The sequence below is a fragment of the Xenopus tropicalis genome, chromosome 9 (genome assembly GCF_000004195.4).
Source record: "Xenopus tropicalis strain Nigerian chromosome 9, UCB_Xtro_10.0, whole genome shotgun sequence".
Taxonomy (NCBI): domain Eukaryota; kingdom Metazoa; phylum Chordata; class Amphibia; order Anura; family Pipidae; genus Xenopus; species Xenopus tropicalis.
In genome coordinates, this window is record NC_030685.2 from 54,213,456 (window position 1) to 54,238,237 (window position 24,782).

Consider the following 24,782-nt stretch of genomic DNA (forward strand, 5'->3'; position numbering starts at 1 on the left):
AGGGCCACAGAACAAAAGTAGTTGCAGTAGGAACCAGACATTGTTTGAAGATCAATTGCTCTTTTGTATACTTTTATTTTCGTATCATTTTAATATACAGGTATGGGATCAGTTATCTGGAAACCCATTATCCAGAAAGCTCCAAATTACAGCAAGCCCATTGTCTCTATTTTAATCAAATAACATTTTTAAAAATTCCCATTTTTCTGTACAAATAAAGCAGTACATTGTAATTGATCCCAACTAAGTTATAATTAATTCTTAGTGGAGGCAATTCAATCCTATTAAGTTTATTTAATGTTTAAATTATTTTTTAGTAGATTAAGGTATGGAGATCCAAATTACAGAAAGACCCCTTATCCAGAGACCTCTGGTCCTGAGCGTTTTTATTTCATTGTTATACACTGAAAAATACAAGATAAATAGTGTTAATTTACAGTAAATTATAACCATGGTAATAACTCAACCATTATTTTAGTACTACACATTTGTATTGGTTTCTTACCTGTCTAGTATTTAAAACAATGCACGTCATTCATTTTTCATCGAGAATTATGGCACACATGGTATTTTTATTGCAAGTATTTGTGAGCTGTTTCCACCGAGTAGGAAAGTTGCAAGTTGCCAGACAACCCACTTAGATTAGTAAATTGGGTGGGTACAAAGCCTACCTTCTTCTATCAGCGTTGTAATGCTTAGAGAGAAAAGATCTGTACTTTTGTTGCTTGTAAAACAACATTCCCTTTAAAGGCTTATAGTGAAGGCTTACATTTGAAAGTGAAGCATTGAGACAGATTGCATGTCTTTTGCATTCCTTTGCTGACTTTGCATATAGCATAATATCTTGGTTAGCCACTTTAAATTTAACTTCAGTGCCCATCACTAATTAATACCTGTAATGTTATACCTGTATGTATGTATGTATGTATGTATGTATGTATATATATATATATATATATATATATATATATATATATATAAATATAAATAAAGCAAATGCCCTTGGTGCTGGTCAAACAATTTAGTAGACAGACAGAGTACCGCACACAAAGGGACTTTGTAAAGAAAACAAAAATATTTATTGAAAAAAATCCGACGTTTCGAGCACCAAACTGTGCTCTTCCTCAGGGACAAAAACCAGTATATATATTTATATATATATTTATATATTATATTTATATATTGTAATATAATATATATATTTATATATTTATAGTCTTGTAAAGAATCGGCACTCACCAGTATCGGGCACAGGCTGGGTGCTGACAAAAATAATGCATCAAACTCAACAGTAGAAAGCACTCACAGCTACAGCATCAATCAGGTCAGTGATTTATTTCAGCATACCACCCGATGGTATGCTGAAATAAATCACTGACCTGATTGATGCTGTAGCTGTGAGTGCTTTCTACTGTTGAGTTTGATATATATATATATATATATGTATATGTATATGTGTATGTATGTATGTATGTATGTATGTATGTGTAATACAGATATACACCAAGTTTAAAGGACTCGCAGCTCAAACCAGTTAAAAAGATCAGAAAAAAATGTATTGTTCTGACGCTCATCAATGCGTTTCAATCCACCAGGGATCGCCTGTTATTCAGGCAGTCACAGAAATGTAAGCTTTATTATGCTTTTGCTATACCAAAAGTCTATGATACACACTTCTTTAAAACTAAAATGTTAGTATGTCACTGTACACTGGAGGGCACTTTAAGGGGTAAAGAGTAATTGGTTTTTACTTTAATTGACTTTTCAGCTACCAAATTCAGTTGCCAATATAATTTGTTTAATGGAAATATTTATTTTGCCAATACAAGGCAAATTTAGAAGTAGAATACAAGTTTAGACTTTTTAGAAACTTATTACTTAGTGGCTAAACAAAGGATAGCAAGAATTTACATTTGCCTACATAGTGTGAGAACCAAATAAAGAATCTTTAAATACAAGTAATGGGCAATATACAGTCAGTTCAGCACAGTGCTGCTTGTCAGTCTAACACTTCAAAAATAATCTGCAGCAATCCTTGCATTTAAAATTGACTTCCAAGATGCATCATTGGAATAGCGTGTCTTTTCATGGCCTGTTTGCTCCAGATACTTTCAGCTCCTTTTCCCACTTTGTTATTTAGGTCAGCACGCAAAACATGAAGATGGGAGGGCTTCCACGTACTACGCCACCTACCCAAAAGCCACCAAGTCCGCCAATGACTGGCAAAGGAACTCTTGGGTAAGTTCTAGTGAGACAACTCCTCTGCATCTGGTGCCAAATAACCCCCTATCCAATCTAGCATGAATGCGCACATTCCTATACTGGCAGTTTAACCAGTTTCCTGCAGAATTATTTTTTTTCTACCCATCCCCACACACACATACATGGACCTGTTAGTTGTTAACTGCAAAATATCTCACTTGATTACAGGCAAAAACTTTCAAAAGTCTAGGGCTCTTAAGAGCTTGATGCATTTAAATTATTCAGATTATCAAAACAACTTCTCAAATCGATAGGACTGAATATGGTAATATTCTTCATTAAGGGTTGGAAACTTTTCAGACCATTTATGTTTCAAACTGAAATAATAACGTTGTGTTTTATGTGCATGATGTTTCTTTTTTCCAATAACTGTTCTGTGTGTAAAAGCGTTGAAGGAAGTACCTGCTGGCTCTCTTATTTTAACAGAAATTAGCAGCAGTAATACTATTTAACAACTCTCCAGTTTAGAAGTTCTAGTTGCTAGGATCTTATTTACCCCAGCGTATAATTATTAATATAAATTTAAAACTATTAAACTAATTAAAAAGTTGGTAAAAATAGGCCATATTATAATATAGTAAAAAGTTAACCTAAAAGTGAAGTGCCCATTAAAGGAAACAAGAACGTCACAACTGTTTTTCTGTGTGTTGTGTGAGACACAGAAAAACAGTTTTTTTTAAGATTTTATGTTTAAAATACAGGTACCTTTTGTATATGTTCCACCTGCAAAGCTGCACATAAACATCACTTTATGGCCCAATAAAAAACAACCATTTTGGCAGAGCTTACAGTTGTCACAGTATTTGAGATTGTCCCAGGTTGATTCAATTAATTTAAGACTTATCTCTACTTGACTTTGTAATTACTTAAGGGAATTAGATGGAACCAGTATAACTAATACAACTGACAGCTGGAATATAAGTAATAGCAGTGAACAGAAGCAAAACTAATAAAAAGAAAGGACTTCCTCAAGGACTTCCAAAAAGACTCACTAAGTACTCACAAGTACTTTAATTGACAGTTCGTAAATGTAAACTAGATAAATGTATTAATCTGAGTTTATAATATCCAGGGTACTAGTTCAACACACTCACAAAAATCATCATTTTTCTAATACAAAATCTGTGGCAAGTACTTTCTTCAAATGACTTTTTTGTTTGTTGGAATTTGGGTTTGAATGTTGCCTCAGTTTTCAGCAAATGCTCTGCCAGTTGTTTAGCAGTGAAGGGGTTGAAAAGTTTTTAAAGTAAAGGTGAGTGCTTATGAAAGGAAGTGATTCCTTATTCCAGCTCTTCAATATTGCTGGTAATTATTCAAATTGAAATCTTCTCAAAAGAACAACTGGGAATAAGGTGTCCTGACGCCTCAGGTTTTGGGATGTCGCTATGGAAGTTCACATTTTTGCTTTTATTTTTTTATCTATGTATTTTTTTCTTGAAGGCGACACTCACCCTATCGCACACTGGAGCCTGTGCGTCCCCCTGTGGTACCAAATGACTATGTACCAAGCCCCACACGTAACATGGCTCCCCCTCAGCAACAGAGCCCTGTTAGAACAGCTTCAGTCAACCAGAGGAACCGCACATACAGGTATTTTTGGTATTTGTGCCAATTTTTGGTTGGCAGATTCCTAAAAAGAGAAAAAAGCAGCATTTAACACTATTCTAAGTTGGTACTGTCGAGCAAAAAATTCTCTTTTTTTACATCTTGAGTCTCATTTTAGGGTTCTCTATTCACATACTTCTCATCTGATATGTTTGAGTTTAGCATTTACATTCTACTTTTACGTAAGATGCCTTATATTCCACCACAAGCACTAAGATACTGTAAAATTGATCTGATTTTACTCATCTGATTTTGACACTACTGCTACTACGTGTCTCAGTTCGGTTGCACTCTGATTATTCAGAAAGTAAAAGGGAAACCTCTTATAACTACTTATAAGCATTTTATTGCTGAACTCCTTCACTACTACAGAGCATATAAGGTAGTGTCAAGCCCCTGCCTGTGCTTTAAAATTGTATCGTGACTGTTTTGGAGTTTTTCATTTTTAATTTCTGTCTTATATATTTGACAGTTTGTAAGACCTAAACAGTTTTATTGTTAAGTTTGACATTTTAGGGGGGTTTAGTTTATGTGTGTCTTCTGTTCCTGAGCATGTAGTTTTGGCCTTGAAAATATTCTATGTTATATGTATAGTATGTCATATCTTTCTTGTTTTAATTTTTTAACAGTCTTTTCTTTGATACAGTACCAAAAATCTATATACATACTGAAAACTGTACCCCTAACTGCATTCCATTGCCTCTTTGGTTAACGCATGTTGACAAGAGTTCACCTAATTTTGTATGGAAAAACCACAGCAGGTTAGCAAACAAAGCTTGATGCTAAGCAGTGCTTAGAACCCACGATTAATGGTAGTAATTAATTTGTTTACCTGGTCAAATACCTTTAAAGTTGCATTGCCTGATTCTACATGTAAATAAGGGCCTGTATTAATTATCCTGGAACATCTAGAATTTCTTCAGTGGGATGTCTTTGATCTGCTGGTCTCTTGATGATTGTTCTTTAGCTTACTTTAGGGGGCCTTGCCTGGTCTAACATGGAAAGTACAGTTGTGGCCAAAGATATTGGAACTATTAATTTTTTTTTGCTTTTTTCAAATAACGGAGCAGTTTCAGAAAAATCCAATGCTATGGTACTCACACTTATAATCTTTTGTTTGCAGCAGAGCAACACCAAAAAAATTGTTTGAAACAATCACTAAATGTGATCTTATTCTCCACAGAAGTCCTAAAATGTACTGGGAAAAATTTGTGGCACCTCTTAGGGTAATGTACAACGTTGAGATTATTTACCTGCGATAAATCTCTGCTACTGCAGGCGACTAATCTCCCCAGAATGCCTTCCCACTGACAATAAAGGAATCGCTGGTGGAATGGCCTACACAAAGCTTCGGCATTCCAAAATCGTGTGAAGTTTCCACCTGCAGGCAACTTTGCTCCACTTTGGAAAATTAAAGCAATGCATAGGCTTTTTCACTGGCGATTTCCTTTATTGCTGGTGAAAAGGCTTTTCAGCAGATTAGTCACTGCAGTAGCACAGATTTATTGCGGGTGACTAATCTCCCCATAGGACATTACCCATAGAAGTTGTAAGAAATGTTAGGTTTTAAGCACGTCATTTTTATTTAAAGAGAAAGTTCCCTTTTAAGTTAACTTTTAGTATGTTATAGATTGGACAATTCTAAACAACTTTTCAGTTGGTCTGCATTATCTTTTTTATAGTTTTTTAATTATTTGCTGCCTTCTTCTAACTCTTTCCACCTTTCAAATGGGGGTCATTGACATCAGCAACCAAAAAACCGATTGCTTTTTGAGGCTAAAATGTTATTGTTGTTACTTTTTAAAACTTATTTTACAATTTAGGTAATTTCCTATTGCTTTATCTGTCTCTCATTCAAACAACTTCCTGGTTGCTAAGGAAATTTGAACCCAGGCACACTTTAAACTGGTGATCAGAAATTTTAATTAAACTACAAATAATAAAAAAATAAAAGCCAGTTGCAATTTGTCTTAGAATAATACTCTCTACATCATACTAAAAGTTAACTCAAAGTTGAATAACCCCTTTAATTTGTAAGTAAACACGCCTATCATGAGTTGCAGGTACTTGCAATATAGGAATCACCAATTCAGCCAATTTAAATTGAGAAATGTTTTTTCTCATTCTACTGTTTTGTGTGCCTGAGAGGGGTGAGACAGAAATTGATAAAGCATGGACAATCTCAAGGCTGCACTTCATCCTTTGCCAACTCAGTGAAAAAGAGCTGTATGGATGGAAACCCAGGAAGACTGCTATGTTAATAGCGAAAGCTAAGAAAGCCTGATTGGAGTTTGACAAAGCACACCTGAACAAGCCAAAATCTGAATGAATACTTAACGAATAGTTTATATTATGACAAATGACCTATTAAAGAATCTCTCCAATCTGGAATACCGTATATACTCGAGTATAAGCCGATCCGAATATAAGCCGAGGTACCTAATTTTACCTAAGAAAACTGGAAAAATGTATTGACTCGAGTATAAGCCCCTCAATGGTGCAGCATGAAAAGCATCCATATACCGGTATACAAAATCTTTAATCCCATAAGTAAATATGGCATTTCTGTATTCTTTAAATACACCAAATTGCAAGCAGCAGATAAAATAGAGGGAGGGGGGTGCTCCTCCTGTGCTCCACTGTGTCCTTACCTGTAGCGGCACGCTGTGCTGAATGTCGCACGCATGCCGTGTCCACACGCTGCTGGAGGCCGACACGCTCAACTACCGTATTGCATGAAGTTTGAGTGCAATTACCGTATATACCCGAGTATAGGCCGATGGTTACTTTTAAAGCACATTTTTAGGGCTGAAAAACTCTGCTTATACTCGAGTATATACAGTATATATCAGTAAATATTGCCCTTTTACATCCTTTCCCTTGGTCCACACTTTAGTGATGGGCTGTGTGCTCCCTCAGAGATCACATGACTAGAAATAATGCAGCTCTAACTGTAACAGGAAGAAGTGTGGAAGCAAAAGACAAAACTCTGTCCATTGATTGGCTGATGTGACTTAGCATGTATGTGTACCTTGGCTTGTTTGTGTGTACTGTGAATCCTGTGATCCCAGGAGGCGGCCTTTAATTCTTAAAATGGCAATTTTCTGTTTAGGATTACCCAATGGCACATACTACTAAAAAAGCATATTTTTATAAAAATGGTTTATTTAGATGAAGCAGGGCTTTACATATGAGCTTGATTATGCAGTATATTTTTATAGAGGCCTACATTGTTTGGGGGTATAGTGTGTGCATGGCATTATGAAATCTGTAGGTAACAGGCATTTTGGAGAGCCATATTAAACCCAGTGTATGACAGTTGGGTGGCCACTGTAGAGTATGACTCAAAGCAAACCCTTTATAAAGCAAACTGCTGGACTGGTCTGATCCAAATCTTGTTATATATTTGTTGGGAGAAGGCATCTTGAAAATCTGGGAGATGAAGAATTGTCCAATCTGGCAGTAAAGTTCCATCAGGCCTATAAAAAGCCCTCTTTCCAAAGGAAGTATTACCAAATAATAAGTTTGGTATCAGTTTTATAACTGAAAAAAGTCATCAAATCCTCTAGTTCCTATTATTAATTTTTTTTCTGTTTTACAGCTGGTATTTCACCCAAGTGACTTCCTAAACTATACTAACTTTTTTTGTACTTTCAGGTGTTTTTTACCAGTTTTTTTGAACAGTGTTTAAACTTACTTCATCTTTGCACTAAAAAGATACTTTAATGCATTTCAGAAACCTGGGCAAATGTAACTCATTAGCTTAATTGCTAAATAATCATTCTTTTTTTTTTAATATGTTTGAAATCCCTTATATTGTCACATTATCTCCTTTCACCCCTGCCTGCTGCTCCTGTATAGCATCAGCACTGGTTCTGAGGTTGCAAGGTACTGTCTCCTTTCTTCCATGTGCACTTTCAGTAGTACTGGCTCCAGGCTGTCTCAGTGGCAACTAACTGTTTATCTCAATTTTTCAAAGAATATTAGCATCTTAAATCGTAAACTATAAAGTGCTTACTGTAATTTGCCACTGTATTAATGCAAAACAAGCTGCCCATTTCCTGTGCCTGTTGCACATGGGGTATTTTGATTGTCCCACTTATGGCAGTAATTAAAATGCAGTTACTCACTCTGGGCCTCTTGAATGAGAAGTTATGCACATCCACCAGCACCCTGAAGTTAGCACTCTAAAGCGGTACACACACTGATCAAATGCTGATGCAGGAGTGATTGGAGCAGTTAGCACATGGAAAGGTCCAAATTATAGGATATTTACTGTTAAGGTTAAGTACTTTACTAGCACATAAGACCTAACTCTATGTTCAATTTTTGTAGTAGCAGTGGCAGTAGTGGAGGCAGTCATCCCAGTAGCAGGAGCAGCAGCCGTGAAAATAGTGGAAGTGGAAGTGTGGGCGTACCGATTGCTGTGCCCACCCCTTCTCCTCCAAGTGTTTTTCCAGGTAAGATTGCTAAAAATTACAGTGTTACTGCTACAAAGATGTCCATTTCATCAGTCATTTCTTACCACCATCTGCAAATGCATCAGCAAATTTTCCTTCATGTTGTTATCATACTATTGTAGGCTGTATTAGAACCACTTTCCTTAAATCCCATCAAGAATTAAGGAGAATGCTTCTGCATTATAGCAGTATTAGTAGTACAAGTAGCAGGAAGGATCACACATGACATGTTTATTTGGTGGTATACCAGGGAGTTTTCTATTTTATATGCAACAAGTTTAAAAATACATCTCACAGCGTAACAATACAAGCAATACATCTCTCAAGACCAAATACTGCTGCCTTTCTTTAAAACATTTTTTTTCTGATTTTCCAACTTGTATACTCGTATATACTCAAAATAAATACCAATACAATTACCAGTACATTAATTAATGCTGATCATATACTGTATATTATTTACAGCTTTATATCAGGAGACAAAGACCAGGTCCATATATGAATGTACTGTACAGTGCAGTTGAATATTAGAAAATAACCCTCCCCCCCCCCCCCCTTTTTTTTTTTTTTTAAATCCCAGCATTTGCTTAAAAACTGTTTGGTTCGCATTATTATATTAGCAGACAGCTCGGCAGCATTAATATTATTTTTTTAATGAATTAACCATTTAAACTACCAACTGAACTGGTCCGTCCCTACCTGCTGCTGTGGTTGGCTTAGTAGCCTGCGCTTTTAAGTTACAGAGTTGGAAAGGAACTTGCAGCCAGACAAATTCACATGAACGCTGCTGGCGCTGCCTCTCCCTTCTGTGTGCGCTGTGCATGGCTCCGAGACCAGAACTGCAGGACCGTGCCACGACATGCTCATGGCGTGATGACGCCGTTGCTTGTGGCCAGAAAGAAGATGCACACGGTGGTTCTTTGGCTTTCCTCTCTTCTAGGGGGTCGGCCGGCCGGGCAATTGCACCGCTGCCGCCCGCCGCTGATCGCTGCCCTAACATCTTGCCACTTGGGAGGGACTCGAGTATAACCTGAGGGTGGTTTTTTCAGCACATTTTGGGTGCTAAAAAACGAGCTTATACTCGAGTATATACGATACATGTTATCAATGTATAATAGTGCATAATACATACATAACACATGCAAAAAAATACATTATGCCTAAAATCCAATCTTTTAACCTTATTTATACACATGTTCATGTAAGCAATTCTATTCTTAATAATATTTTTAAATATTGCAAGAATTATGTACCGTGCACAATAAAATAAAAAAGCGCATAGTAAGGCAAGAGTTCAAAAGCACAAAACCCTGTATCACAGTCACCATAAAAGTGGCCAGTAAGGCAGAATGAATAAAAAATGCATAATAGAGCAAAAATACACAATGATTCAAAATAGAAGAGAAAAATATAATTAAGTTGCAGCTCTAACTACTGTTTAAAGGAGAAGGAAAGGCTAAGTCACTTGGCGGTGCCAAAATGTTAAGCACCCCCAAGTGACTTAGATCGCTTACCTTGTACCCTGGGCTGGTGCCTCTGTTAGGAGAAAAAAGCACCAGCCTGGGGTACCTGTAGGAAGCGCTTCCTCCTTCCTCTCTCTTCTCCCGGCGAAATCCGTCGGCCGGCGCATGCGCAGTAGAGTAAAAAGCCGACTTTGTTTTTTAAGTTCGGCTTTTCACTCTACTACAGGAAGGAGGAAGCGCTCGCTGCTACCCCGGGCTGGTGCTGTTTAGAAATTGTGTTATTAGCTTTAAATGTAATAGGATTTTTCTTGGTGGGTGTTGCACTTTCATCTGATTTTAAATACTGAAATCTGCTTTTGGATTGGTCCAGGTATTGTATTTTCTTAAAAATGTCACTAAATGATTTTCGATGCAAATGTCATCATCCTTTATATAAAGATATTTCCCTGTGCATGAAGCTCTTCCATTGCTTGCCTTGAATGACAAGTCCTAGTTTGTTTTACTAAACACCTAACACTGAAGTTCCTGACAGCATCTCTAATACCGTCTAACTTTATTTCCTTATTAACTTCGCATCTTCCTCTTTCCACGTAGCCCCTGCTGGCTCAGCTGGCACTCCTCCCATCCCTGTTACCCCCACTTCTGCCTCTGTCTCACATGCCCCTGCTGCTACTGTCCCTCCCTCCTCAACCACCCCAGATGCTGCTGTAGGAGCACAACCCCCTGCTGATGGTTTCACCTCTCCAACTCCCCCTGCTGTTTCCTCTGCTCCTCCTTCAGGTGAGTGTGTGGAAATGCTCACATTGTGGGGCTGGAAGTTCAATGTTAAATAAGCACACACATCTATATGCATGGATTCCTATGTGCACTTGCAGATGTGCATGTATTATGCAGCCTGTTAATTTAACCTGTGTACTTTATACAGTAATAGAATTGCCCTTTTCTCAAAGCACGTCAGTCTGTGTAGCATGTCATTCAGGTTTATAGTGATGCTGTATTTGCAGTGCAACTACAAAATCAACCCCCCCTCCCCCAGTTTTAATTCTTGCTTAACTAAGATATTTTGTGTGCTTAAAAAAAAAAAAAATTACACTTACCTAGGTAAAGCGTTCCTAAAATGTTATTTCTATTAAACAGAAAAGTATATATTTTTTATTTGTTTGTTCAAAGTATATTGGGATTTTTTAGATGCACATTCCATAGAATTGCGCTTACAGTGGGTAGTATGTCACACTCAAATGGATAATACTGCAAACCAGTAACATCCTTCCACAAGGGAAGGAAAATATATATTTTGTATGGACTGATGCTTTTTGTGTATATTTGTTGGAGCTGACATGTTAAAGTAGAAGGAAATGTAGAATTATTGGGGGGTGCCATGTTGTTAGGCATCGCCAATGTTTCTAGTCGCTTTCCTTTGACTCCAGCACTCTTATTCTTTAAAAAATGTACCATCCAGCGGTTCTTTTTTCTCTGTGCCATTCCGTCTTGTTTTTTTCCCTGTTCTGAGCACCCCTTGCACTTGCGACATTGCAGTATAGGAATCTGAAATAAGTTTGCTAGTGGGGTGTTACATCTTAAACTGCTTTCTGGTACAGGTATGGAATCCATTACCCAGAAATCTCCAAAATATAGGAAGGCCAACTCCCTCAGACTACATTTTAATCAAATAATTCAGTTGTTTTAAAATAATTTCCATTTTTTCTGTAATAATGAAACAGTACCTTGTACTTGAGCCCAACAAAGAGATAATGAATCCTTATTAAATATGAAATAAACCCAATATTGAATTGATTTTTTAGTAGAATTAAGGTATGGAGATCCAAATTATGGAAAGATTCCTTATTCAGACAATCCCAGATCCCATATATGTAATCGAGCAGTGATCCCCAACCAGTGGCTCAGGGGCAACATGTTGCTCACCAACCCCTTGGATGTTGCTCTCAGGGCCCCCAGGCCATGTGGATATTTCTGAATTCCTGACTTGGGGCAAGTTTTGGTTGAATAAAAACAAGATTTACTACCAAATAAAGCCTCCTGTAAGCTGATAGTGTGCATAGACGCTGCCTAATAGCCAATCACAGCCCTTATTTGGCACCTCCATGAACTTTTTATGGTGCTTGTGTTGCTTCCCAAGTCTTTTTACGTTTGACTGTGGCTCACGAGTAAGAAAGGTTGGGGATCCCTGTATAGAGAATATGAAGGCAGAAGATCTGTTGTAGGTAAGTTATCTGTGGGCCATAGGGCCCATGTTAGAAGAGACAAGTGCAGACAGTCTGATAAAACTATAATCAGTTTGCTAGATATTCAGAAAATTTTGGGTGAATAAATGTTCATTTATCTGTTAACTTGCTATTTGTTAAAATTAGGGTTGGGCTGTGTAGATTTGCATCTCTAGCTGATTCCAAGTATATTTGTAAAGGTTGTTGCATATGGAACATTTTTATCATAGCTACTTGTAGCATTCATTAAAATGCCTGCAACATATTCCAGTAAATGAATGTGAAGTGCAAAAGGTCACGGTGTATGTGTGCGTTTTTCCAATTAATCCACAATGCACAACATGGCAGTCATGAAACAATGCATTTTTCAGACTGATATCAGCGTAACATCGTATCAGATATGGATTAAGAAGGCAAATATTTTTTTTTGTACAATGCACTGAATGTACCAATTAGCAGCTGGCATCTGCCTATGAATGAACACATTTTGGTAGCACTGTATTTTGTTTAATTTGAGGGTGAGATGGCTGTGCACAGTACACCATCATTTTAAATTATAATTATGTTATTGCAAGCTTTTTTTTTTTAATAAAAGAAATATACACAAGCTAAGTTTCTAATGAGTATTAATGGTATTAGTGTTGATTTGCCACCTTACAATTGTACTCTTATTGATTATACATTGCTTAATCATATCTCTTTGCAGGCAGAGTTTTGCAAGTGCACTACTTGTGAAAGATTAGCCTCTCTCTTTCCATCTGCTAAAGCATTGTAGGATTTTGTAAATTATGAAAAGCAGCAAATATTATAAATTCTCAAACATGTTAAATATGAAATTATTCTAATTAGAATATCAAGGTTGTCGCATTTTCTAACAGCAGCTTTGCCACTTGTATTTCTCTATGTCACATAGGTGACAACAGAGCAGGCTAAAAGGCTTTGAACAATGTGGGTGAGATTAGAGAAGAATAAATTGTTAATTCCAAATACAGATCACTTTGTAAAACTTATCTGCATTGTGTTGGCAAATTGTTGAGAAACGACTGCATTTAAAAAAAGGACAAATAGCATTTTTTTAAAAAAAATTGCCTTAAGCTGGCCATACATTGAAAGATCTGCTCATTGTGTGAGAGTAGTAAACCCTAAAAATGAATATGTCTAGAAATGCCATATTTTTTTTATACTGAACTTAATGCACAAGCCTAAAGGTTCAGCATCAGTACAAGGTGTCACTATCTCGGGCATTGGTAGAAGAGTCGGTGACACTCACATGCTCATTGGGCTCTGAGAAGCTGCTGAGAATCTAAGATAGGGACCATCACAAATTATTAAACAGAAAATTAATTATCATTATCTGTTGTTACAGGGTTGGTTATTAAATTCTGATGCTAATGTCCCTGGTTTCTAAGCTGCCATGTAGTAATTATCTGTAATTAATTACAAATTAGCCTTTTATTGTAACTTTATATTTTATATTAAGAACCTTTGGTGGTGTAAAATGGTATTATTTATAACGTTAGGCTGACCTACTTTTATATTGTGTTGTATATTGTGCATGAAAATAACAGAGCTTTATACACCTTTTTTTCTCATAAAATATTTTGCACTTTCATAGATATGCACCAAAAGTGGCATCATTTTATATCAGTCCTTTCTTTTCTGAAAGATGAGCTGGGTTGAGGCAGGGGGCTGCAATACAAGGTATAGGTGACCTATATTACCCAGTAGATCTATGGAAGGGTTATTCCTGCTGATAATATTTGATAGCTTCTCCTCGAGCTGATGGCACTGCTGTACTACAGGCTGTTCACTACATCAGTGAATTAAAGTTTTTCATGGGATAAAATTTGTTTCCATGACTTTTCAACAAAGCATCAGGCATGCCCCCAACACATATGTTTCCTTCCTCAGGAAAAGCCTTTTTGTATTTTTTTATGAATATACATAGCCTAGTAATTTGTGTCCCGATACCAAACATTTAAATAATTCCTAAGCATTGCACCATCATTTTTACACCTTTTAGGGCATCCTGCACAGTTTTACAGTATGAACAGACCAGTATCTCGGCACAATCCACCAACAATTGGAGGCTCTCTGCCCTATCGGCGCCCTCCGTCGATGACCACCCAGCCCAGCCTTCAGAACCAGATAAATGGAGGGCCTTTCTACAGCCAAAACCCAGGTAAGAGCATTTATGAAAGCATGCACCAAATGCAGGAATCTGTTATGGATTCAGCAAATCTTGTAAGTGATTACGAGTAAATGTTAATTTGCAATATTTTTTTTATATTTTTTAACGATTTGTGGGAAGCTTGGAGTTAGATGGGAATTTTTATAACGGATAGTCTTATCCCCATCACACTTTTTAAACTGCAGTGCAGATTAGTAATGGACTTAACAATTGACTTTAAAATTAGGTTACAATTTACATTTATTTCACAATTGACTACAGTTTCCTTCTCCTTTAAACAATAATTAAAGGAAAGTAATTTTGGCATTTTACTGCCAGTAGATTCGCCACATTAGTGCCATACCTGAGTAAAGAGCCCTAGAAGCTTTCTCTGTTTAAAGGACTTGTAAAGCCTACATTTGCCTACAATGTATAACAGTTGGGCACGTCTCCCCCACCCAAATGGCATCATTTGTACTGCATATATCCCCTCCACTTGCCAGCACCATCACATGTTCCTAAAGCAAATAGCAGCTTTCACCCGGTGGCCATTTTTCCTCTGATACATAATCAGATACATTTAAATCTGCAAACAGCACACACACACACAGACCCTTATTCAGCATACATTTCATCAAAAATACAGGCTCACACAGGCACAACTGTCTCTGATAAAGTTCTGATTTGTTTGAGCTGAGCTCAGGAGAGGAGGTTAGGAAAAAAAAATTGAAGTCAGCTAGAGCTGAGTTTCTATGGGAACCAGCAATGCCATTTCTTTACTGGCTGCTAGACTGGAGGGCATGTTTAGTTATCTGAGCTTAGAACAACTGAGCATGTCCACAAGCCAGACGTCAAAGCAAATTCCCAAGGTGGGGGGCAAGTGGGTTACAGGAGAAGAAGGAAATCTAAGTGATTAAGGAGATGTTGCAGCCTTACTATTAACCGCTGGACAACCAGAGTGGCAGGTATTGAAAGATTTCAAAGAGGCTGTTCACTGATTACATTTTTGTGTGTGGGATTTTCATATCCTTTAAGATAGCAGCTGCCATTTTAGCTTGATCTTCATAGCTTCCTGCTTGCAGCCCTAGCCGTTGTAGCTCAGATTACACATTCCTAAGGGTGGGGGGAGTGAGTTTTATCAAAAAATCCTGTGTTCCTTTTGATAGAGTGCAGTGTTTCTGGGAGTGCTTATGGCTGTTTTTACATAGACCATTTTGATAAAGCTTACTTAGTTTTTACCTTTCCTTCTCCTTTAATGGAAAAGTAACACTAAAAATTTTTAAGTAAAAAATCTATTCTACCCTGCCCCAATAATTGCCCTATCCTACAAACCATTTATTATTTTGAATGCTTTAGTACAAAATACCTTTTTAAACTTGGCTTTCGGTAATTTGAAGAAAGGCGATACGGTGATGCAGGGGAAGTATTGGGGGAAGCAGCCAGGTAGATTTTTTACTTCAAATTTTTTAGTGTTACTTTTCCTTTAAGGCTCTATAGTAGTCCAATGCAGAATGCCACAAATACTAAATACCAAGTTCAGCTAGATGGGGAAACAATGCAGACAGCTTCAAAGGCGTTGGTTGTTACTTGCTAGTAACACCACAGATGATCTACCAAATTCACTGGGTATCCAAGTTGGTCATTCTGCTTAATTATTTATGGCAGTGATACACGTGGAGATTAGTTGTCGTGGGCGAATTATCTCCCCACAATGCAATCCCACCTCCTTGAGAGGAAACTTTGGGCGACTTCAGCAAATCGCAGTGCCGCGTATGCCATCCCACCAGCGATTTACATTCTACCTGGTGCGGTGGCATTGCAGGGAGATTTGTTGCGCGGCGACTAATCTCCCCATGTGTCAATGCCCTTACTGTCAGTGTATGTGTATTTCATATGAAACTACCTGAAATATGTATAAATTACATTCTCTCTTGATAATGTAAGTGAGTGATTTTGTAGTGTGCCAAATCAGGTACAATAAATATTGTGTAATATAAATATTGTACAAGTACAATTAAAATCTTCCTAAATAAAAACATTTATCTCTGTGTAGTGGCCCTTTTGTGGCACATTAAATTATTTTTCTGATTGTGTTGTGTTGCAGTCTATTAGTATTTTTGTTGCAGAGCAGCCATACATTTTAATAAAACTGCTTCTTTTTAGTGTCACATGCTCCTCCTCCTCCCTCCATTCTACAAGTAACGCCACAGCTTCCTTTGATGGGATTTGTGGCAAGAGTTCAAGAAAACAGTAAGTTGTTTTTCTGCTTAATTCACATGTTCAAGTTCCACGTGAGTTCCCTTTTTCATCCAGAGCAATTAAGTGATTTAAAAGGGGAACTCCGCCCAAACATGGTTTGCTTACTGAAAGAAAATGTAATTCTAAGCAACTTTGCAATAACATTAAGTAAACATTGACAGTTGTTTTAAAGTTATTTGTAATTGCAACTGAAAGCTGTTTTTATTTATTCTTTCTGAACTAGTGACTCTTGTCAGAACCAGCAGGACAGACCCTAGAAAGGCACAGACAGATTCCCCTTTCAACAGCAATTACATTTACAAGTAACGCTAAGGCTACTGTAACAGATATGTGTACTGTCCACTTTTCTCTGCCTGCGAGAAGCTCATGTCTTATCTAACAGGCACAGCTTCAGCCTGAGTTCAGCTACAGGGAACAGAGATCAGCATGAAAAAGGTGAAAGCATGTGTTTTCAGGCCAATCACAGTCCCATGTAGCTGCACTCTGGCCAGTGCCGTGCAGCTACAGAGAGCTGCAGATAAGAGGGTATGTGGATGGTATGCCACGTGTGATTGTTGTATAAAACACTTGACTTGATGTATATTAGAGAGTTGCTTAAATTGTATTTTCTTTATTATGCTAGAAATGTTTGGGTGGCGTTTCTGTTAAGTCAGCTGATTGAACATAGATTGAACATACACTTTTGTAACTTGTCTGCTAATAGTTAAAATGCTATGCAATGCAACTTTTGACTTTTTTGCAGGAAAGTTGAAGCTACTCCATGTATAGTCCTTGCACGGTAGATAATTAGCAGTATACACAATATGTTGTGACTGTTTTGTTAGCAGGAGTCCATTATGCATTATGTTTTACAAGGGGTATACTGTCCCTTTAGGTTCTACATAAAGCACTGCTTTATGTCAAAGGCCTTAGACCCAGAGAGTCAGATTTGGTATAAATAGTATATCTTGTTTAATAATAAAAGGTGCAGTATGTGTATAGGGGAGTGTAAGTATGTTACAGTGAAATGGGAGCCAAAACTGGTGGACACAACACATTAACATTTTGCTTCCTTGGTTAGACAGCCTATCCACCCCGGCCTGCATCCAGCCAGTCTTTACTGCCACTCACTTCTGTGAGGACCTTAAGCCATATTTAGAAAAATGTTGGATGGTTATTTTTGCAATTTAAAGGAATACTGTCATGGGAAAACATGTTTCTTTCCAGAACGCATCAGTTAATAGAGCTTCTCCAGAATCCTGCATTGAAATTCATATTTCAAAAACACACAACAGATTTTTTTTATATTCATTTGAGATTTCGCATGGGGCTAGCCATATTCTTAATTTTCCAGGGTGCCACAGCCATGTGACCTGTGCTCTGATAAACTTCAGTCACACTTTACTGCTGAGCTGCAAGTTGGAGTGATATCCTTTCCCCTCTAGCAGCCAATAAGCAGAACAATAAGAAGGGAGCAAGATAGCAGCTTGCAGTAGATATCAGAATAGCACTAAATAGTAAGAAATCCAAGTCTGGCTTGGGACTCCTCCAGTTACATGGGAGTAGGAGAAACAATAGGTTACCTGAAAGCAGTTCTAATGTGTAGCGCTGGCACCTTCTGAAATCTCAGACTCAGGCACAATGCACTGAGATGGTGCCTACACACCAGTATTACAACTAAAAAAAAAATACATATGTTGATATCAAGAATAACATTTAAAATAGCAGAGTGAACTAGAAAGGGAAGTTTGAGAACAAACTTCATGTTGGGTTGAAAAACATGAACCACTGTGCAAAGTTTGGGGACCCTGGTCTTAATAGTGTCTGCATGGCAGCAACTTAAAGGAACAGTAACACCAAAAAATTTATATATTTCAAAGAAATGAAACTATAATGTACTGCTGCCCTGCGCTGGTAAAAGTTTTGTGTTTGCTTCAGAAACATTACTAGAGTTTATATAAACCCTGGTGTGTAGCCATGGGGGCAGCCATTCAAAAGAAGAAAAGGCACAGGTTATATAGCAGCTAACAGATAAACCCTGTAGAATACAATGGTGTCTTATCTGTTATCTGCTAAGTAACCTGTGCCTTTTCTCCTTTTTTCCAGCTTGAATGGCTGCCCCCATGGCTACACAGCAGCTTATTTATATAAACTATAGTAGGGTTCCTGAAGCAAACAGCTCAGTTTTACCAGTGCAGGGCCATGGTACATTATATTTCAATTACTTTAAAACACTTTCATTTTTTGGTGTTACTGTTCCTTTAAATTTCCCCACTGAAAGTCAACGACATCTGATTGGCGGTTGGTGGCTCCACCCCCTTTTCCTAACCTGGAACTGCAGTTACCCAGTGACTAACTCTGCGAAGTTTAGGGACCCCAGGATTAATAGTTAAAGAACAGCAGCAATTAAACCAATAAAAGTCAATAGGTGAATTGTGATTGGTGGTTCCGCCCACTTTTTCTAACTTTGAGTCAAAGTCACCCAGTGACAAACAGTGGGCACCCTGGCATAAATAGTGTGAGAATGGCAGCATTTTAAATTTAAACTAATAAAATTCAATGGATGAAATCTGATTGGCTGTTAGTGACCCAACCTACTTTTCCTATTTTTGAACTGCAGTCCCCCAGTGACCAACTTTGCAAATTTTGGGGACTCAGGCATTTATTGTGAGGCTGACAGCATTTTACACTTCACCATTGAAAGTAAATAGGTGAAATGTGATTGCCTGTTGGTGGCTCCGCCCACTTTTTTCTAACTTTGAACGGCAAATACCCAGTGACTAACTCTGGAAAGTTTAACAACCCTGGAATTAATATTTAAATAATGGCATCAGTTTAAATATAAACCAATGAAATCTAATGGGTGGAAATTAATTGGCTGTTGGTGGATCCTCCCACTTGTTTGGGAACCCTGACATAAATAGTGTGAGAAAAGCAACATTTTAAATATAAACCAAAAAAATTCAATAGGTGAAGTCTGATTGGCTGTTGGTGGCTCCACCCACTTTTTAAAACTTAAAATGCAGTTCCCTAGTGACCCTGGTGTTAATACTGTGAGAATGGCAGCAGGTTGAATTTTCCATTGAAAATCAATAGGTAAAATCTGATTTGCTGTAGTTGGCTCCACCCACTTTTTCTAAGTCTTAACTGCAGTTACCAGGTTACTAGCTCTGCAAAGTTTGGAGACCTTAGTATTAATATTTAAAGAATGGCCGCAGTTTAAATTTAAACATATGAAGTCTATAGGTGAAATCTAATTGGTTGTTGTTGGCCCCACCCACTTTTCTAAACTTGGAACATAGCCACCTAGTGACAAACTGTGCAAAGTTTGGGGACCCTGACATTAAACATGTGAGAATGACAGCAGTTAAAATTTTCCCACTGAAAACAATGAAAGAAATGTAATTGGCTTTTGGCGGCCCCACCCACTTATATGCGTAGTCACCCAGTGACTGACTGTGCAAAGGTTGGGAAGCCTGGCAACAAACCAATAAAAATCAATAGGTGAAATCTGATTGTTGGTGGCTCCGCTCACTTTTCAAAACGAAAATTGCAGTCCCCTAGTGACCAACTGTGAAAAGTTTGGGGACCCTGGGGTTAATACTGTGAGAATGGCAGCAGGTTGGATTTCCCCATTGAAAGTCATTAGGTAAACTCTGATTGGCTGTTGGTGGCTCCGCCCACTTTTTCTTACCTTGAACCACAGTTACCTGGTGCCTAACTCTGCAAAGTTTGGGGACCCTGGTGTTATTTCTGTGAGAATGGCAGCAGGTTGGATTTCTGCCAAGTCAATAGGTAAAATCTGATTGGCTGTTAACATCTCCGCCCACTTTTGGGCATCCAACAATCATCATATTTTCATTCAGGCTGACCCCATGACTATGTGATTCAAGTTTGGGGAGTGTAGCCTCAAAGCTGTAAGTTTGGCAGCAGTTTCAATTTCCCCATAAAAGTCAATGGGTACAATATGATTGGCTGCTGTTGGCCCCTCCCACTTTGCGGGGTTTTTAAAAAAAAACAAAAAAAAAAAAAACCTGAATGCGTAGTCACCCAGTGACTGACTGTGCAAAGTTTGGAAAATCTGGCATCAAACCAATAAAAATCAATAGGTGAAATTTGATTGGCTGTTGGTGGCTCCGCCCACTTTTCAAAACTTAAACTGCAGTCCCCTAGTGACCAAGTGTAAAAAGTTTGGGGACCCCGACGTTATTACTGTGAGACTGGCAGCAGGTTGGATTTTTGCCAAATCAATAGGTAAAATTTGATTGGCGGTTCACAGCTCCGCCCACTTTTGGGCATCCAATAATCATCCTATTTTCATTCAGGCTGAGCCCATGACTGTGTGATTCAAGTTTGGGGAGTGTAGCCTCAAAGCTGTAAGATTGGCAGCAGTTTCAATTTCCCCATTAAAGTCAATGATTAAAATTTGATTGGCTGTTGTTGGCCCCTCCCACTTTGGGGTCATCCAACAAATGTTGCTGCTTCATTCTGGGTGACCCCATGATTATGTTATTCAAGTTTGGGAGGTGTAGCTTCAAAGCTGTAAGAGTGGCAGCAGTTTGAAAATCTTCCCTGTCAAAGTCAATGGGAAAATTGGGGGGTTCGGAGCGGCGCCACAAAAAGACGGGGGGTGCAATCACTTAGAAAAGCACAAGCAACCTGCTCCGCTATAGGGCGAAGATGTGTGGGGAGTTTGGGTGCTGTACCCCTAAAACTGTAGGAGGAGTAGTGTTTAGAAAATGGGGGGCGCTAAGAAGAAGAAGCGGAAGAATAAGCTAAAGTCGAAAAACAGTATGTTGGGGTTTTCAACCCAACATAATTATTTGTTATGTAAACAGTGTAATTTAGAAATAAAAAGTACACAAAAATCACAGCAGAATCCATTTAAGAAGTTTCAACAGACCAACATTACTTCATTCCTACCCTCCACTACAATGGCTAGAGCTGGAAGAAGAAAGCTATGAAGACCAAGCTAAAATGGCAGCTGCAATCTTAAACAGAGAAAGCTTTTAGGGCTCTTTACTCAGGTATGGTAATGCTTTCTGCAGAATATATAGAGTGTTCTAGGTGGCACTAATGTGGTGGATCTATTGGCAGTAAAATGACGTTCCTTCTCCTTTTAAACAGTAATTTTTGGTTCAAGAATAAAATTTCAATTGGTAGAGTGAATTATTTGTACAGTGTAATTTAGAAATAAAAATTATGCCATAAAAATCATGACAGTATCCCTTTAATGTTACTATTCTCCTGACCTGAAATAATGCCATGTCAATCAGTGTTTTTCACAGACAACATGCAGGCAAGTTAATTCTGATGTGTAATAATTCTAATGACTGATGTGTAATGTCTATAGTGCTGTCCAGTGTCAGTACAGGTATTGGACCCCCTTATCCGGAAACCTATTATCCAGAAAGTTCTGAATTACGGGAAGGCCATCTCCCATAGACTTATTTTAATCAAATAATTCACATTTTTAAAAAATATTTCCTTTTTCTCTGTAATAATAAAACAGTACCTTGTAAGATATAATTAAGCCTTATGGGAGGAAAAACAATCCTATTGGGTTTAATTAATGTTTAAATAATTTTTTTGAAAAATAATATGGTGGGTAAAGGCGAGACTGAGAATAGTTAGCAAAGTTCTGTTTAGGCAGAGAGTAGAGTCCATATTAGGCCATTGTAATGAGGTTAGGCTGTTTCTAGATTTCTACACTAGGAAGGAGTCTGCCTTGTTACCACACCATCACCAATCGTAAGCCCTCCTGGCATATTTATTTATTTAGTAATCTAAGTAGCAGTTGGGAAGAAATAGTTCCCTCCCTTGGGGCATTTTAGGCATTAGGGATATAGGTCCTAGTTTTGTATAAAGGGGTTTAGATTGTCACCTCCATCATTGGCCCATCATGGCACATTTGGGCAGAAAAAAGATAAACATTTGGGATTGCTAGCCTATTGAATTATAAACTTGCTTTTTTTGTCACCCACCAATAGTAACAGAAACCCCACCTCCACCACCCCCTGCAGAAGAGCCTGTCTTTGACGAATCACCTCCTCCTCCTCCCCCTCCAGAAGACTATGAAGAAGAAGAAGCTGCTGTAGTAGAATACAGTGATCCATATGCTGAAGAAGACCCTCCTTGGGCTCCAAGGACTTATTTAGAGAAAGGTTTGTAAAGCAATGTTGTCGTAATAGGTAGATTATACATCGCTAAATGACATTCTGACCAATTATTAGCAACATATCCGTAAGAGCATTTCCAGATAGTGAAAAGAAGAGAAAAGTCATACATACATCCCCGACTCTCATTCACAATATACTATCTTATACTTTTTTTTTTTTTTAATAGTTGTTGCAATCTACGACTACTCAAAAGACAAAGAGGATGAGCTATCCTTTCAGGAAGGAGCCATTATATACGTCATTAAGAAGAATGATGATGGGTGGTACGAGGGTGTCATGAATGGAGTGACAGGGCTTTTTCCAGGCAACTATGTGGAATCTATCATGCACTATTCTGAATGATGGCGACACATGGCCAAATAAAACTTTCCAACTGTTGTGACTTCCCACATTTACATGGGCCCTTTGTGGGCCAAACAAGTGAATGAATGAAGAGCAAGATCTTTGTGATCAAACCACTTTTTCTTTTGTTTTATGATTACCAATTAGTGGTGCAAGTTATTTGAACAAAGTGTTCTTTCATCGCAGCAGCTCTGGTTTATTGAAAAAAAAATTTTGTTGAGAAAAAAAAAAAATCCTGGCATTGCTTACCCCTTGTTTTGTCTTTTCTACCCCCCCCCCCCCCCCCAAAAGTCCCAGTCCCAGGACTGCGGGATGTAATTACGGGTAATGTAACCCTGTTATTTCCAAGTATTTGATATGCGTTTCTTGCTGTACCGTGTATGCAGCTGAAGTAGTTATTTCCAGATCTTGAGTCTTTTATGCGATCACACTTGATGAGGAATACGAAATTGATCTTCTTTTAATAATGTGAGGAACATAAGGCAGATTTTTCAGTACAAATGTATTTCCAGCATAAGCACAATAAAGTGTAATAAGTGCATTACCCACCAAAGAGTATAGAATCTACACATCCTATCGCAGCCAGTGGTGCACTAATCATTTCTGTGTGTCGGTGGCACATAATGTTGATAAATTTCTCCCTGCTTCCCTTAAATTGTGGGGAATCTGATGTTGCTGCTGTGATTCTTTCCACACAAAATGGATTCGGACGAGTGTGGCGTGTTTAGCAATGGCAATCTAAACAAGCTTCAGATCCACTCTTTTAGGAATAAAATATGGGCATGATTACAGTAAAGCTGTATAGTTAATGCAGTGTATATGGTTTTGGTATTAAGAGAACCTTGTGTATTATTTCTTACCCATTATTGAAACTGGAACCTTAATCTTTTGAGAGAAGAGTGTTTGTCTGAGCAGTAGGTTGCACAAACCTGTATAGAGTGACACTACAGCAATTGCAGCCTTCTCTGCCGTAAAGGTTGATTCAATTTTACCAGATTTCTGGTGTTTGGAAAATAAAAAGTAAGAATAAACTACACTCTAAAAAGTTTTTGTTCATTTCATGCTTCCTGCAAATAGTTATTTATGCTTGTAACTGTTGGCATGGTACTATTGTGCAATCTGCACTGAGTGGGGGATGTGAACAAATATATAATGGTTTATATTTTAGTCCTCTGTTGTGGCTTTAGTTACATTCTGTTGGAATGATTACATATTCAGTCCCTGATCTGTCAACAAGGCATCTGTTCTATAGTGGTTAATGTACACCCTCCAAGTGTCCAATGAGCTATTGGCATTAGACTCCATAAGTAGGTGCATTTGTGCATGATTCTTGGAATGAACAGGCATGCAGTACAACTCTGTGGTGGGTGCTACTTATCCAGTTTGATACAAAAAAAAAAAAAAAAACCCAACAGCAAACTGCTCTCAGACCCAAGCTATAGCTTATTCAAACTGCACATGTACTGTCTCCCTCTCTGCTCCACAACCTGCACATGTGCTGCACCTCCCTCCCTCCCTGCTCCACAAACTGCACTCATTCTCATATATCAGAGAGAGCAAAAATGATGCATTATTTTTATGAACTGTAGAAAAAGCAGTTAATATAAAACTGCACAATCCCAAATATATGACAGGGCTAAAGCTGGCTATAAACAGGGTGATAGAAGCTGCAGACTTGCCCTCCAGAGTCAGCAACATATCAGCCTGTGTATGGGTCGGAAGTGCAGGTTTGAAAATTCTATTGGGTGAGGACTGCTTGGCACATTCATGCTGTCTTTGTCTGAAAGGTTCCTATAGGCCCTAAACATGATCCTGATTTGTGGATGGGTAAATCGAAGTTC

General features: G+C 38.0%; 1 protein-coding gene across 14 annotated transcripts in view; it reads left to right on the forward strand.

Annotated features, from left to right (window-relative positions):
- The window catches only part of abi2 (abl-interactor 2), a 37,731-nt gene extending 13,734 nt beyond the window's left edge, over positions 1 to 23,997 (forward strand). For 2 of the 14 annotated variants that reach the window (XM_031892654.1, XM_031892657.1), the window contains 7 exons: positions 2,141 to 2,238; positions 3,703 to 3,852; positions 8,203 to 8,327; positions 14,036 to 14,194; positions 16,346 to 16,432; positions 22,411 to 22,584; positions 22,766 to 23,997. In XM_031892654.1, the coding sequence (XP_031748514.1) occupies positions 2,141 to 2,238; positions 3,703 to 3,852; positions 8,203 to 8,327; positions 14,036 to 14,194; positions 16,346 to 16,432; positions 22,411 to 22,584; positions 22,766 to 22,941 (969 nt within the window). In that variant the 3' untranslated portion in view covers positions 22,942 to 23,997. Of the gene's footprint in view, positions 1 to 2,140; positions 2,239 to 3,702; positions 3,853 to 8,202; positions 8,328 to 10,384; positions 10,571 to 14,035; positions 14,195 to 16,345; positions 16,433 to 22,410; positions 22,585 to 22,765 lie in introns of all 14 variants that reach the window. The other 12 variants (XM_031892656.1, XM_031892658.1, XM_031892650.1 and 9 more) reach the window with 8 other exon arrangements.
- Positions 23,998 to 24,782: the final 785 nt, after the last annotated feature.